The 13,271-nt window shown below is 46.3% G+C and overlaps 1 protein-coding gene across 2 annotated transcripts in view; it reads left to right on the forward strand.

The window, feature by feature from the left end:
- Positions 1-12,064: 12,064 nt before the first annotated feature.
- LOC142280557 (Fc receptor-like protein 5) overlaps positions 12,065-13,271 on the forward strand; it is a 283,892-nt gene continuing 282,685 nt past the window's right edge. For both annotated transcript variants that reach the window (XM_075332750.1, XM_075332753.1), the window contains exon 1: positions 12,065-12,143. In XM_075332750.1, coding sequence (XP_075188865.1) covers positions 12,098-12,143 — 46 coding nt within the window. In that variant the 5' untranslated portion in view covers positions 12,065-12,097. The remainder of the gene's footprint in view (positions 12,144-13,271) is intronic.

The following is a 13,271-nucleotide window of genomic DNA, read 5'->3' on the forward strand; positions in this document are numbered from 1 at the left end:
TGTACCTGGTTCCAGCCCGTCCTGCCCTGTTTGCACCTGCTTCTGTGACGCCCTGGCAAAACCAGGTAGTCACAGACACATCTAATCCTCCTTGGTAATCTGACCCCACACTGGTACAGTTCTGCAGACCCCCCCCCCCCAGTGTAGAAGCTAAACAGAGCAGCAGGTGAGGGTCTGGAGTAGAGTGTGAGAGGAGAGTGAACAGAGCAGACCGGGGTGTGGAAGCTCCCGGCTGCTGTAGAGAAGTGTATGCGAGCTCCAGGATTGCTGGAAGGAGTAGAGCGGTGGGAAGGAGCCGAGGTAGCCGGGGCAGGGTAGTGGCCCGCCAGCATCGTAGTCAGACTCCGGATTATCGCTGGGGAGTGGACCTCCCGTTCCAAGCCAAGGAGTTGAGGAGGTTTCCTATCGTAGTGGACAGAGAGAGAGAGGGCCTTGCTGTTCCGGGTGTGGGATCCGAATACCTCACGTACAAAAGGCTACGGACATCGGCAGCTTCTGGTTAATTCCTGACTCTGTGTGAATTTTCTTGCAAAGCGAACTGTGAGTAACAACATCCCCTGGTCCAACGGGGCGCACAGCTCTCAGACGGTCGCAATCTCCTCCCTACTCCACCTCCCCGGGGTCCCGGGACACCAACACCCTACCCGTGGAGGGAAATCACCACCTTGCTGCCCACCACCATCCCCGGGATCCTTTAACCGGCAGCGGCGGTGCTCCGTTAGCTCACCGCACACCACGGGTGGCGTCACAAACAATCTCCCTTACTTAATCCCCTTTTTGCAGTGGAGCCTGGGATCACAAACCGGGTCACGCCACCGTGATACCCACAGAAGTGACCCCGTGGCCCGGATCTGAGTACCCCCCTATCCCTGGGCGACACACTTCCAGTCCTGTTCCTGCCGGCGCTGGCAATAGGAGGTTGAGTCAGCTGCTGCGGTTCCAGGTCTTTTTACTCACAGTTCAAGCGCTGCCTCAGCGTACTGATATCTGCCGTGATGGGCTCCAGCCGATCCCGGATAAGTTGGAGATAGCCACCGGTATTTGGAAATGTCCTTTCCTAAGGGTTTGCTCCTGTGGAAGTGAGGAACCCTGGCCGAGCTTCTCGCTCCAAGCCACAGGTCCCGTGAAGAAGAAACAATGAAGTTGGTGTCGTGTTACCATAACTGCAGTCCCGACTTGACTGAAGTTTGTGTAAGAGTTGCTCCTACTTCTACCCCAAGTGGTGCCCACCCCCCAGGTGGTTGTCCTAGTGACCGGAAAAGTCCCATGCTTCATGATGGCCACCCCCCTGTCTACTCTAGTCCAGTCCGCAGTAAGAAGGTACCTAAGATGTATGTAAAGTGAAATGTGGAAACACCGGTGATGAACCCCCTCCTTAGCCGAGATGAATACTGCACCTTAAGTGAGGTGTAGTACCCTGTGGCGACTGAAGCCTCAGGGGCGCCACATTGGCACCTGCTTCCAGTCCTGTTCCTGCCTCTACCTGGGTCCAGCCCGTCTTGCCCTGTTGGCACCTGGTTCCAGTCTTGTTCCTGCCGCTACCTGGTTCCAGTCTGTCCTGCCCTGTTGGCACCTGCTTCCAGTCCTGTTCCTGCCTCTACCTGGGTCCAGCCCATCTTGCCCTGTTGGCACCTGGTTCCAGTCTTGTTCCTGCCTCTACCTGGTTCCAGTCTGTCCTGCCCTGTTGGCACCTGCTTCCAGTCCTGTTCCTGCCTCTACCTGGGTCCAGCCCGTCTTGCCCTGTTGGCACCTGGTTCCAGTCTTGTTCCTGCCTCTACCTGGTTCCAGTCTGTTCTGCCCTGTTGGCAGCTGGTTCTAGTCCTGTTTCTGTCTCTACCTGGTTCCAGCCCGTCCTGCCCTGTTGGCACCTGCTTCCAGTCCTGTTCCTGCCTGTACCCCCGGTGCCGAGCATTACAGTAATCCTTTCATAGGCAGCAGTGCAGGTTGTTGATCACTGTTAGTGTTTCCGTCCCCCGTGCAGTCAGTGCTGCTCCAGAGTTTGAGAATTTATCTTCATGTTATATCTAGGGGTGATCCCCGATTGTCCGGTGCAGGAGAAATAACATCACACCCCATAAAGCAGCCAGTCCTGAGCAGATTTATGGAGAGATAAGGTATGCACACCAGTGACTATGTAAGGGGAATACATGAAATAGCAGAAACTGCTGTGTGAATACTGACATGAAAACTCCAATAGCTATATGTAAGAGTGAAAATGTGAAAAATGGAACCTGCATTACTGCCATGAACATATGAATCAAGAGAAATTTAGCTACTGAATTGATCAATGCAATAGACCCCAACACTACGCCAAAGTATTTCTCTACGTTGGGGTCCCTAGCTTGTGTGTGTCCTCTCATGCAGTTAAAAAAAAATTACCGTCTATGGGAAGCTGAGACCCAGGCTATTTATGCGCATGATATGGATTGGCAATAGCTGTGGTTGGGGAGGGTTCACAAACGAAAAAATACTAACAAATAAGGAATAACGTTTGGAACACTATTCTAAGTCTGAACTGGGTGCAAAAACCTAAAAAAAATCACTATGGGGAGATAAGGTATGTACACCAGTGACTATGTAAGGGGAATACATGGAATAGCAGAAACTGCTGTGTGAATACTGACTTGAAAAATCCAATAGCTATATGTAAGAGTGAAGAGTTTTTTACCTGCATGAGAGGACACACACAAGCTAGGGACCCCAACGTAGAGAAATACTTTGGCGTAGTGTTGGGCTCTATTGCATTGATCAATTCAGTAGCTAAATTTCTCTTTATTCATATGTTCATGGCAGTAATGCAGATCTCATTTTTCACATTTTCATTCTTACATATAGCTATTGAATTTTTCATGTCAGTATTCACACAGCAGTTTCTGCTATTTCATGTATTCCCCTTACATAGTCACTTGTGTGCATACCTTGTCTCCCCATAGTGATGTTTTTTGGGTTTTTGCACCCAGTTCAGACTTAGAATGGTGTTCCAAACGTTATTCCTTATTGTTAGTCCTGAGCAGATTGTCCTATCATCTGCCAGGAGTCCTGCCTCATCTGCTGCAGAACCTCATAATACACACCAGGGACAGACTTTGTAGCCATGGAAATATCAAAAAACTGACCCGCACATCCAACAAATGTGAACAGGTGCAAACTTGCAATAGAGCCCAACACTACGCCAAAGTATTTCTCTACGTTGGGGTCCCTAGCTTGTGTGTGTCCTCTCATGCAGTTAAAAAAAAATTACCGTCTATGGGAAGCTGAGACCCAGGCTATTTATGCGCATGATATGGATTGGCAATAGCTGTGGTTGGGGAGGGTTCACAAACGAAAAAATACTAACAAATAAGGAATAACGTTTGGAACACTATTCTAAGTCTGAACTGGGTGCAAAAACCTAAAAAAAATCACTATGGGGAGATAAGGTATGCACACCAGTGACTAAGTAAGGGGAATACATGGAATAGCAGAAACTGCTGTGTGAATACTGACTTGAAAAATCCAATAGCTATATGTAAGAGTGAAGAGTCTGAACTGGGTGCAAAAACCTAAAAAACCCTCCCCAACCACACCTATTGCCAATCCATATCATACGCATAATAGCCTGGGTCTCAGCTTCCCATACACGGTAAGTTTTTTACCTGCATGAGAGGACACACACAAGCTAGGGACCCCAACGTAGAGAAATACTTTGGCGTAGTGTTGGGCTCTATTGCATTGATCAATTCAGTAGCTAAATTTCTCTTTATTCATATGTTCATGGCAGTAATGCAGATCTCATTTTTCACATTTTCATTCTTACATATAGCTATTGAATTTTTCATGTCAGTATTCACACAGCAGTTTCTGCTATTCCATGTATTCCCCTTACATAGTCACTGGTGTGCATACCTTGTCTCCCCATAGTGATGTTTTTTGGGTTTTTGCACCCAGTTCAGACTTAGAATGGTGTTCCAAACGTTATTCCTTATTGTTAGTCCTGAGCAGATTGTCCTATCATCTGCCAGGAGTCCTGCCTCATCTGCTGCAGAACCTCATAATACACACCAGGGACAGACTTTGTAGCCATGGAAATATCAAAAAACTGACCCGCACATCCAACAAATGTGAACAGGTGCTAACTGAAAAAACATAGTAACTATAAATGCAAACAGTTGCACACTGAAAAAGCCAAAAATGTACAAGGGAAAATATGGCACTGCATTACTGCAAAAGAGAGATATTTAGTTTATGTATTGGCCAATGCATGTAAGCCCGGAACCAACGGCAAGGTATATCTCTGTAATCCGGGAACCTAACTTAAATGCCACTCTCTAGGTTAAAAACATCCATATCTGGGAAAATGCCACTATTTGGACTACAAACCTCCATGTATGGGCTGCTAGGCTCCTGCTACAATGGTTATGAACACAGCCAGGTCTTAGGGCGGAGTGCTCAGTCAGAAAAAGACTCACTAGAAATATAAAAAACTGACCCGCAAATCCAACAAATGTGAACAGGTGCTAACTGAAAAAACATTGTACATTTGTAGCCATGGAGACACAGATCTCTGCACAGGACCTTTACGCACAAAAGAAGACATTTATAATCCCGACTTTTTGTGTTGTGAGGACCCAAACCAAAAATCATCCAGAGCCCATAAGGCTACAAGGTGTCAGCGTAGTGTAAGTAAGAAGTGTTTCAGCTGACCACCACAAGGCACACTCCAGGAGGAGAATCCGGACGGTGCTCGCAGGACTGGAGAGGCTGCAGGTAACCAAACAAAGGCGGATCCCCGGCACGGAACGTCCAGAGAAGAATTTAGAAGAATAAAACTTCAAATTTATTTTATAATTCTAAAAGAGTAAAACATAACTCCTCCAATCGACGCGTTTCAGACGCGAGCGTCCTTAGTCATGATCATCAGGAGTATGACATAGAAACCTTTAAATTGTGCAGAGTTAGAAGGAAATGACGACATTGGTTAATTATGCAAATATTGTAACAGAAGTAATGACGGTATATAAATATAACAGCATTAATTGTTGTCACAGCAAAAAAAAAAGTTTTTGTTTTTAATAAAAATGCAATAAATCAGAGCTTTTGTTTAGTCCCGAGGAGAAGGAATAATAATAAAGCTTCCTGATAATGAAGTAAACGGATTCTGTCTCCGCCTCTTACATTACAATATACGTTCTTCAGAGCATGCACCTCAAGGTGATTGATGTTACCCTGGTGTACAGATCTGAGGTGTTGGGAAACACTAGAGGGAGTACGGGTAGATATGTGTTTGGCATCGTACAGATGCTCTGCGATCCTGGTGCGTAACGCACGACTCGTGCAGCCAACATATTGGAGCTGCCATGTTTTACAAGTGATGTCAGAAAAGATCCTCCTCCTGGAATTTGCCTTGTGTTGAGCTGAAACACTTTTTACTTACAACTATTGGATTCGGCTTTTTCCTATTTTTTCTTGCTCCCATTACATATACAGTTAGGTCCAGAAATATTTGGACAGTGACACAAGTTTTGTTATTTTAGCAGTTTACAAAAACATGTTCAGAAATACAATTCTATATATAATATGGGCTGAAAGTGCACACTCCCAGCTGCAATATGAGAGTTTTCACATCCAAATCGGAGAAAGGGTTTAGGAATCATAGCTCTGTAATGCATAGCCTCCTCTTTTTCAAGGGACCAAAAGTAATTGGACAAGGGACTCTAAGGGCTGCAATTAACTCTGAAGGCGTCTCCCTCGTTAACCTGTAATCAATGAAGTAATTAAAAGGTCTGGGGTTGATTACAGGTGTGTGGTTTTGCATTTGGAAGCTGTTGCTGTGACCAGACAACATGCGGTCTAAGGAACTCTCAATTGAGGTGAAGCAGAACATCCTGAGGCTGAAAAAAAAGAAAAAATCCATCAGAGAGATAGCAGACATACTTGGAGTAGCAAAATCAACAGTCGGGTACATTCTGAGAAAAAAGGAATTGACTGGTGAGCTTGGGAACTCAAAAAGGCCTGGGCGTCCACGGATGACAACAGTGGTGGATGATCGCCGCATACTTTCTTTGGTGAAGAAGAACCCGTTCACAACATCAACTGAAGTCCAGAACACTCTCAGTGAAGTAGGTGTATCTGTCTCTAAGTCAACAGTAAAGAGAAGACTCCATGAAAGTAAATACAAAGGGTTCACATCTAGATGCAACCCATTCATCAATTCCAAAAATAGACAGGCCAGAGTTAAATTTGCTGAAAAACACCTCATGAAGCCAGCTCAGTTCTGGAAAAGTATTCTATGGACAGATGAGACAAAGATCAACCTGTACCAGAATGATGGGAAGAAGAAAGTTTGGAGAAGAAAGGGAACGGCACATGATCCAAGGCACACCACATCCTCTGTAAAACATGGTGGAGGCAACGTGATGGCATGGGCATGCATGGCTTTCAATGGCACTGGGTCACTTGTGTTTATTGATGACATAACAGCAGACAAGAGTAGCCGGATGAATTCTGAAGTGTACCGGGATATACTTTCAGCCCAGATTCAGCCAAATGCCGCAAAGTTGATCGGACGGCGCTTCATAGTACAGATGGACAATGACCCCAAGCACACAGCCAATGCTACCCAGGAGTTCATGAGTGCAAAAAAGTGGAACATTCTGCAATGGCCAAGTCAATCACCAGATCTTAACCCAATTGAGCATGCATTTCACTTGCTCAAATCCAGACTTAATACGGAAAGACCCACAAACAAGCAAGACCTGAAGGCTGCGGCTGTAAAGGCCTGGCAAAGCATTAAGAAGGAGGAAACCCAGCGTTTGGTGATGTCCATGGGTTCCAGACTTAAGGCAGTGATTGCCTCCAAAGGATTCGCAACAAAATATTGAAAATAAAAATATTTTGTTTGGCTTTAGTTTATTTGTCCAATTACTTTTGACCTCCTAAAATGTGGAGTGTTTGTAAAGAAATGTGACAATTCCTACAATTTCTATCAGATATTTTTGTTCAAACCTTCAAATTAAACGTTACAATCTGCAATTGAATTCTGTTGTAGAGGTTTCATTTCAAATCCAATGTGGTGGCATGCAGAGCCCAACTCGCGAAAATTGTGTCACTGGCCAAAGATTTCTGGACCTAACTGTATGTTGTATATTATTCCTTGAATATGGATGAGAATCCTTCTTCCAACAATGACAACTTCTTTAATGTCAATAATACCAATAGACTCAGTAAAGCAGCAAAAAAATTTTCGCTCGACAAATTGACAACATCATGACACGCGAAGCCCAGACCTCAAAGACTCCATGACTTCACTTGAAAAACTCATGACTAGCCGTCTCAAAACTTGGTGGGATTCCATACTTTGCAAACGTATCTTTCCAATAATATGATTCCATGCGGTCGCCACATCAAAAAGCGACCCACTACCATTTATGATGAAGAATTCACTAGATTGTGGGATCATCTCCTTTCAAATTGTTCTGTCAAACTCATCGAACTTATTTTGAAATATGAGAACAAAAAATTGGACACATTGGAGCAAGATATCAAACAAATTGCAACCAATGTCCAGCCACATGCGTCTTCTGCAGCGTTTATCGCATCGCAAAATAAGATCAATGAAAATCTACTCAAAATGGAGGAGTTTATTACCAAGCTCAAACAAAATCAATTCAAAAGGGACACACAAGACTGTGCCTCTAATCATATATAGTATGTCTAGTCCCTTTCTGCCCTTCATATAATTTCCTTCCAGCTCTCGTCCCCTGTACCTGTATAAATTCTCACCGACCGGTCCATGCAGCTGGTTTTGAAGCCCCTATTAAATCGATGGCTGGACCATATATGACAAGCTTTTCTCCCCCCATTCACCTTCTGTGCCCCCTATTCCCTCATAGACTGTAGTTACGAGCGTGGCCCGCACTCCTCCTCGGATCTGAATGTTGTTATTTTGTGTTGTCTCATATTCTCTGTACCCGTCCCCTCTGAATTGTAAAGCGCTGCGGAATATGTTGGCGCTAGAGAAATAAACATTATTATTATATCCTGTATGACTGGCATTTGTTTAGAGATAATGGTAAATCTCCTAAATCCATTTTGAAAACGGACAAACGTAACCATGTAGAACCCAAAGTTAGTTTCAGTTCCATTGATGCTGACTCTAGTGAAATCAATACCGATTTATCAGATGGAGAAGTTGCCGGTACTTCACATGGTTCCACGGTTTTTGTACCTAGACTCAACAAAACTACTCCCAAACAACAAAGATATTCAAAATACCGAGGCGGGCCGGCCGCAAACCCCATCGGCGGAGGACATTGTTATTACACCCGCAACAACCAATAAAATCCTCTGATCAACTGTCGGTTATTAATTTGTCAGCTACCATTGTCAATCAAGATGAACTGAATCTACTTTCAAAAGGTTTAAACTTTGCCCCCACACAAAAATTCAATTTATTCTCTACCATTCTGGACGTGAATCGTTTCATACGAAACATCCCTCTTAAGAAACATTTCTACAATTCTGAATGTGAAGTTCCTTCCTTTCAACGTAAGAAATTCATCCCCAATCTTGAATTTTCAATGAACAGCTCCTTCTTAATAATCTTGAATCTCTGGCAGAACATGATTATCAAAATCCTGAATTATCCAACCTGTCTTTTCAAAAACGGATTCCCAACATCACTTTCTATCCTATTCAAAGCTGGACCAAGTATATGGACGAATTTCAATCCCTAGTTGAAAGAGATCTTAAGGAGCTTTCTGTCCAGACTGAAAACACCATCCCCATCTACAACTTATCGGCCAGAGAACGGAGAGTGTGACGCCCTGGACTAGCCAGGTAGTCACAGATAGTGCCCCGCACAACACCTTCCCCCAATAAGGTAACAGCAGCCAACCACATTAAAAACCTAGTCACCTCCCGCAGAGCTTGATGGACACACCAGGGGCGGGGCCAGGCGGTTGGCCACGCCCACTGTGGAGTCCAGAGAGCCTGAGGCAGGAAACCAGCGCAGTTTAACAAACACAGCAGTCTGAGTAGTCAGTCAGTGAGAGTAGTTCAAGTTGGAGTTCAAGTACTGCAGGCCTGTGGTGACAGGTCTGCAGCGGAGACTGACAGGTATGAGGGTCGTAGCCCGCACACCTTGGCTAGGAGGCAGACGGTGGCCTTGCCTGCAGGAGTCGGTAAGACAGCTCGGCGGAACCGTGGTGGACCGGGACAGGGTAGTGGCCCGCCGGTACCGACCCGCGGAACCAACTCGGAAACCGGAGCACAAGGGTGATACTAAGACCCTGAACGAGGTCCAGAAGCCACTAGGCCAAGTCAAATCTACTGATTGCGGTCTGGACTATAGGTCCTTCCCACACAAGTCCCGACTGAAGACAACAGCCCACCGAGGGGGATAGAAAGCCACCGCACAGGCAGAGAGCTCCCACAGGCCAGTGTCTGCGGGCAAACTGACTCCTCCAACATACACAAAGGCGGGGAGCGGACTCCCGTTGCTAAAGCATAGGCAGTCAATACATTTACAATATGGTGCAGAAGAAAGGCAAAGACCACCAAACCGGGTGGGGGACCAGACGCAGCCGGCTGCGGGCACCGACCACCATCAACTTTGTTTACCATAGACGTGTGTGTGTCAGTAACTGTGAGTACAACAGTGTCATCTGGCAGCTCGCCGCCCTGCACCACGCGGCTACTCTCCCCAACGGGCCCCGGGGCCATCATCCCTGCCCACGGAGGGGTTAACATCTTGCTGCATCACCATCTCCCCCGGGTGCCCCGTAACTGCAGCAGTGGTGCTACACCTTCACCACGTCCCATGGGTGGCGTCACGAACTCAAACACGGCTCCGGCCGTACTCCTACCTACCTACCCCCTACGTAGCGCCAACCCTCTTTCAGAGCGAAGTGACCCCCGGTCCGGAGGCGCTCGAGCCACCCACCAACGAGCCTGGATCTGAGCGGCTCGGCTGCAGACGAGTGCAGGGCGGTACAAGAGCATTACACACCTTGCAATCTAATTCCCGCATTATTATAAAAGATGCGGATAAAGGGGGCTCTGTTATCATTATGGACACTTCCCTATACGAACGAGAGGTCTTCAAAATGTTATCTGATGAACAAAGTTATCAAATTTTACAAGAAGATCCTACCCCTTTGGTTCAAAAAGGACTTGGAGATTTATTAGATGAGGGTCTTTCATCGGGAGTTCTTTCTGACAAATCCAGGGATTTTCTTTTTACAGCAAATCCCCGTGTACCAATTTTTCATGCTCTACCTAAGTGCCATAAGGAGGTTTTTCCTCCTCCATTGCGACCAATCATGTCGGGAGTCGACTCGCTCCTTGAACGATTGGGAGAGTGGATTGATGACCGGCTGCAACCTCTTACACAATGTTCTCACAGCTTCATTCTGGACTCTAAACATGTTCTAATGTAATGGGCACTGTACATTGGTCTTCAAATTATGTCTGGATTACTTGTGATGTTTCCTCATTGTACTCCTCAATTCCCCATTCCTTGGCCTTAATGTCCATCAAAGAGTACATGAACAGGTACACGCAATCTTCCATTCAACTCCAAAATTTCATTCTGGATTCTATCTGGTTCCTGCTCAGAAATAATCTTTTCAAATTCTCCAATAAATATTTTCTCCAGAAATTGGGCTGCTCTATGGAAGCCAAATTTCCCCCTCGGTAGCAATTATTTATATGAGTTATTGGGAGGATTGTTATATTTATAATGGTTCTAATCCATTCTTGAACCAAATCGCTTATTATTTCAGATTTATAGATGATGGATTATTCATTTGGAATGGTTCTGTCGAATTGATTCCTTCCTTCATGGATTTTTTTGAATAACAATCCTTTCAATATTCATTTCACCTATAATTTCAGTTCTAACAGTATAGCCTATCTTGACCTTCTGCTCACGGGCTCTTCTTCCACAGGTGGAGTGTCATGCACCTAGTTCCGCAAACCGGTAGCCGGTAATTCCATGTTACATGCGGCCAGCTGCCATCCCAGACACATTCAAGACAACCTGCCTGTGGGAGAATCTGTTCGAGCAAAAAGAACGTGTTCCCAGCAAGCAGATTATGCCAAAGAATGTGCGCTTATTCCGAAGCGGTTTAGAAATCGAGGATATTCTACCACCACCATAGAGCGAGCTAAAACAAGCGTTAACCTACAGAGCAGACATGAATCTGACAAGTTTCTCCTTCCTCCCAGGTCACTTTCTCCACCAATCATAGTATCAATTGCCAACAGGTTGTCAGGATAGTCAAAAGGTATTTGCCAGTATTATTCTCAGATGAGATTACTAAAAACATACTCAGTCATGGAGTAAATTTCGTGTCCAGGCGGGGTCCACTTTAGGAGCAGCAATTTCTCCTACAGATTACATAAACTATGTTTCCAAACAATCCACATATGGCAGCTGGCTTTCCACCACAGGTTCCTACCGGCGTGGCAGTAAATCTTCTGGACTTTGTCCTTTTATGTCCAATAAAAAGTCTGTTGTGGCTACTGCCACTAATAAAACATATCATAATGAAAAATGTCTTAATTGTGGAGATGATTTTGTCATCTATATGATCACTTGTAAAACATGGCAGCTCCAATATGTTGGATGCACGAGTCGTGCGTTACGCACCAGGATCGCAGAGCATCTGTACGATGCCAAACACATATCTACCCGTACTCCATCTAGTGTTTCCCAACACCTCAGATCTGTACACCAGGGTAACATCAATCACCTCGAGGTGCATGCTCTGAAGAACGTATATTGTAATGCAAGAGGTGGAGATAGAATCCGTTTACTTCATTATCAGGAAGCTTTATTAATATTCCAAATGAACACTTCCTTCTCCTCGGGACTAAACAAAAGCTCTGATTTATTGCATTTTTATTAAAAACAAAAAAAAAAACATTTTTTTGCTGTGATAATTAATTCTGTTAAATTTATATACCGTCATTATTTCTGTCAGCGGAGTGTGTTTGAGACAGATATAATACAGATCAGGAAACGCGGTTCTTCTGGTAGAAACTTCTTCTTCTTCTTCCACTTTTCAATTCTCACCATGACTTCCCCTTTCACTTGTCAGTAACGAGCCGGAATATGTGCCGTCTGTGTGTCCTGTGCGTCCTGCTGTCCTCGATACAAGGTATGTGACCACAGAGAGACACCGGGACTGTACACGCCCAGGTGTGTGGATGGTGTGTATGCATTGTACAGACACAGAGGTCAGTGGGTGGTCTGTGGAGACACGGGGGTCAGTGAGTGCTCTCCTGTGGAGACACGGGGGTCAGTGGGTGGTCTCCTGTGGAGACACGGGGGTCAGTGGGTGCTCTCCCATGGAGATACGAAGGTCAGTGAGTGCTCTCCTGTGGAGACACGGGGGTCAGTGAGTGCTCTCCTGTGGAGACACAGGGGTCAGTGGGCACTCTCCTGTGGAGACATGGGTGTCAGTGGGTGCTCTCTCGTGGAGACATGGGGGTCAGTGGGTGCTCTCTCGTGGAGACATGGGGGTCAGTGGGTGCTCTCCTGTGGAGACACGGGGGTCAGTGAGTGTTCTCCTGTGGAGACACGGGGGTCAGTGAGTGTTCTCCTGTGGAGACACGGGGGTCAGTGGGTGCTCTCCTGTGGAGACATGGGTGTCAGTGGGTGCTCTCTCGTGGAGACATGGGGGTCAGTGGGTGCTCTCCTGTGGAGATACGGGGGTCAGTGGGTGCTGTCCTGTGGAGACACGGGGGGTCAGTGGGTGCTCTCCTGTGGAGACACGGGGGTCAGTGAGTGCTCTCCTGTGGGGACACAGGGGTCAGTGAGTGCTCTCCTGTGGAGACACGGGGGTCAGTGAGTGCTCTCCTGTGGAGACACTGGGGTCAGTGAGTGCTCTCCTGTGGAGACACGGGGGTCAGTGGGTGCTCTCGTCCTCTGGTCCGGCCACCTTTAGAAAGACAGCATGGCCCAGGGTTCATCCCAGCTGAACGCCCGCACTCCATACCCGTGGGCAGAACACTACTCAGACAACTCAGGGTGTGGGGACCACAATAATTAGACTTTGTTGGATCCCAACAGTCAAAGGCATATAACGCAAAACCATGCAAACCACACGATGTAACAGAGTCTGACCCTTCTGCTGCCTCACCAGGGAGTAGAATATTCATGCCTTCAGAGCTTCCAGGGCCACTTACCCTGAACCAGCAGCATCCTGCTTTTGGCAGGCACCCACCGAGAAAAGGATGGGCCAAGCATAGGAAGCTTCACAAGCACAGCAAAGTCCATAGCCAGG

Source organism: Anomaloglossus baeobatrachus, chromosome 2, assembly GCF_048569485.1.
Source record: "Anomaloglossus baeobatrachus isolate aAnoBae1 chromosome 2, aAnoBae1.hap1, whole genome shotgun sequence".
NCBI classification, from domain to species: Eukaryota; Metazoa; Chordata; class Amphibia; order Anura; family Aromobatidae; genus Anomaloglossus; species Anomaloglossus baeobatrachus.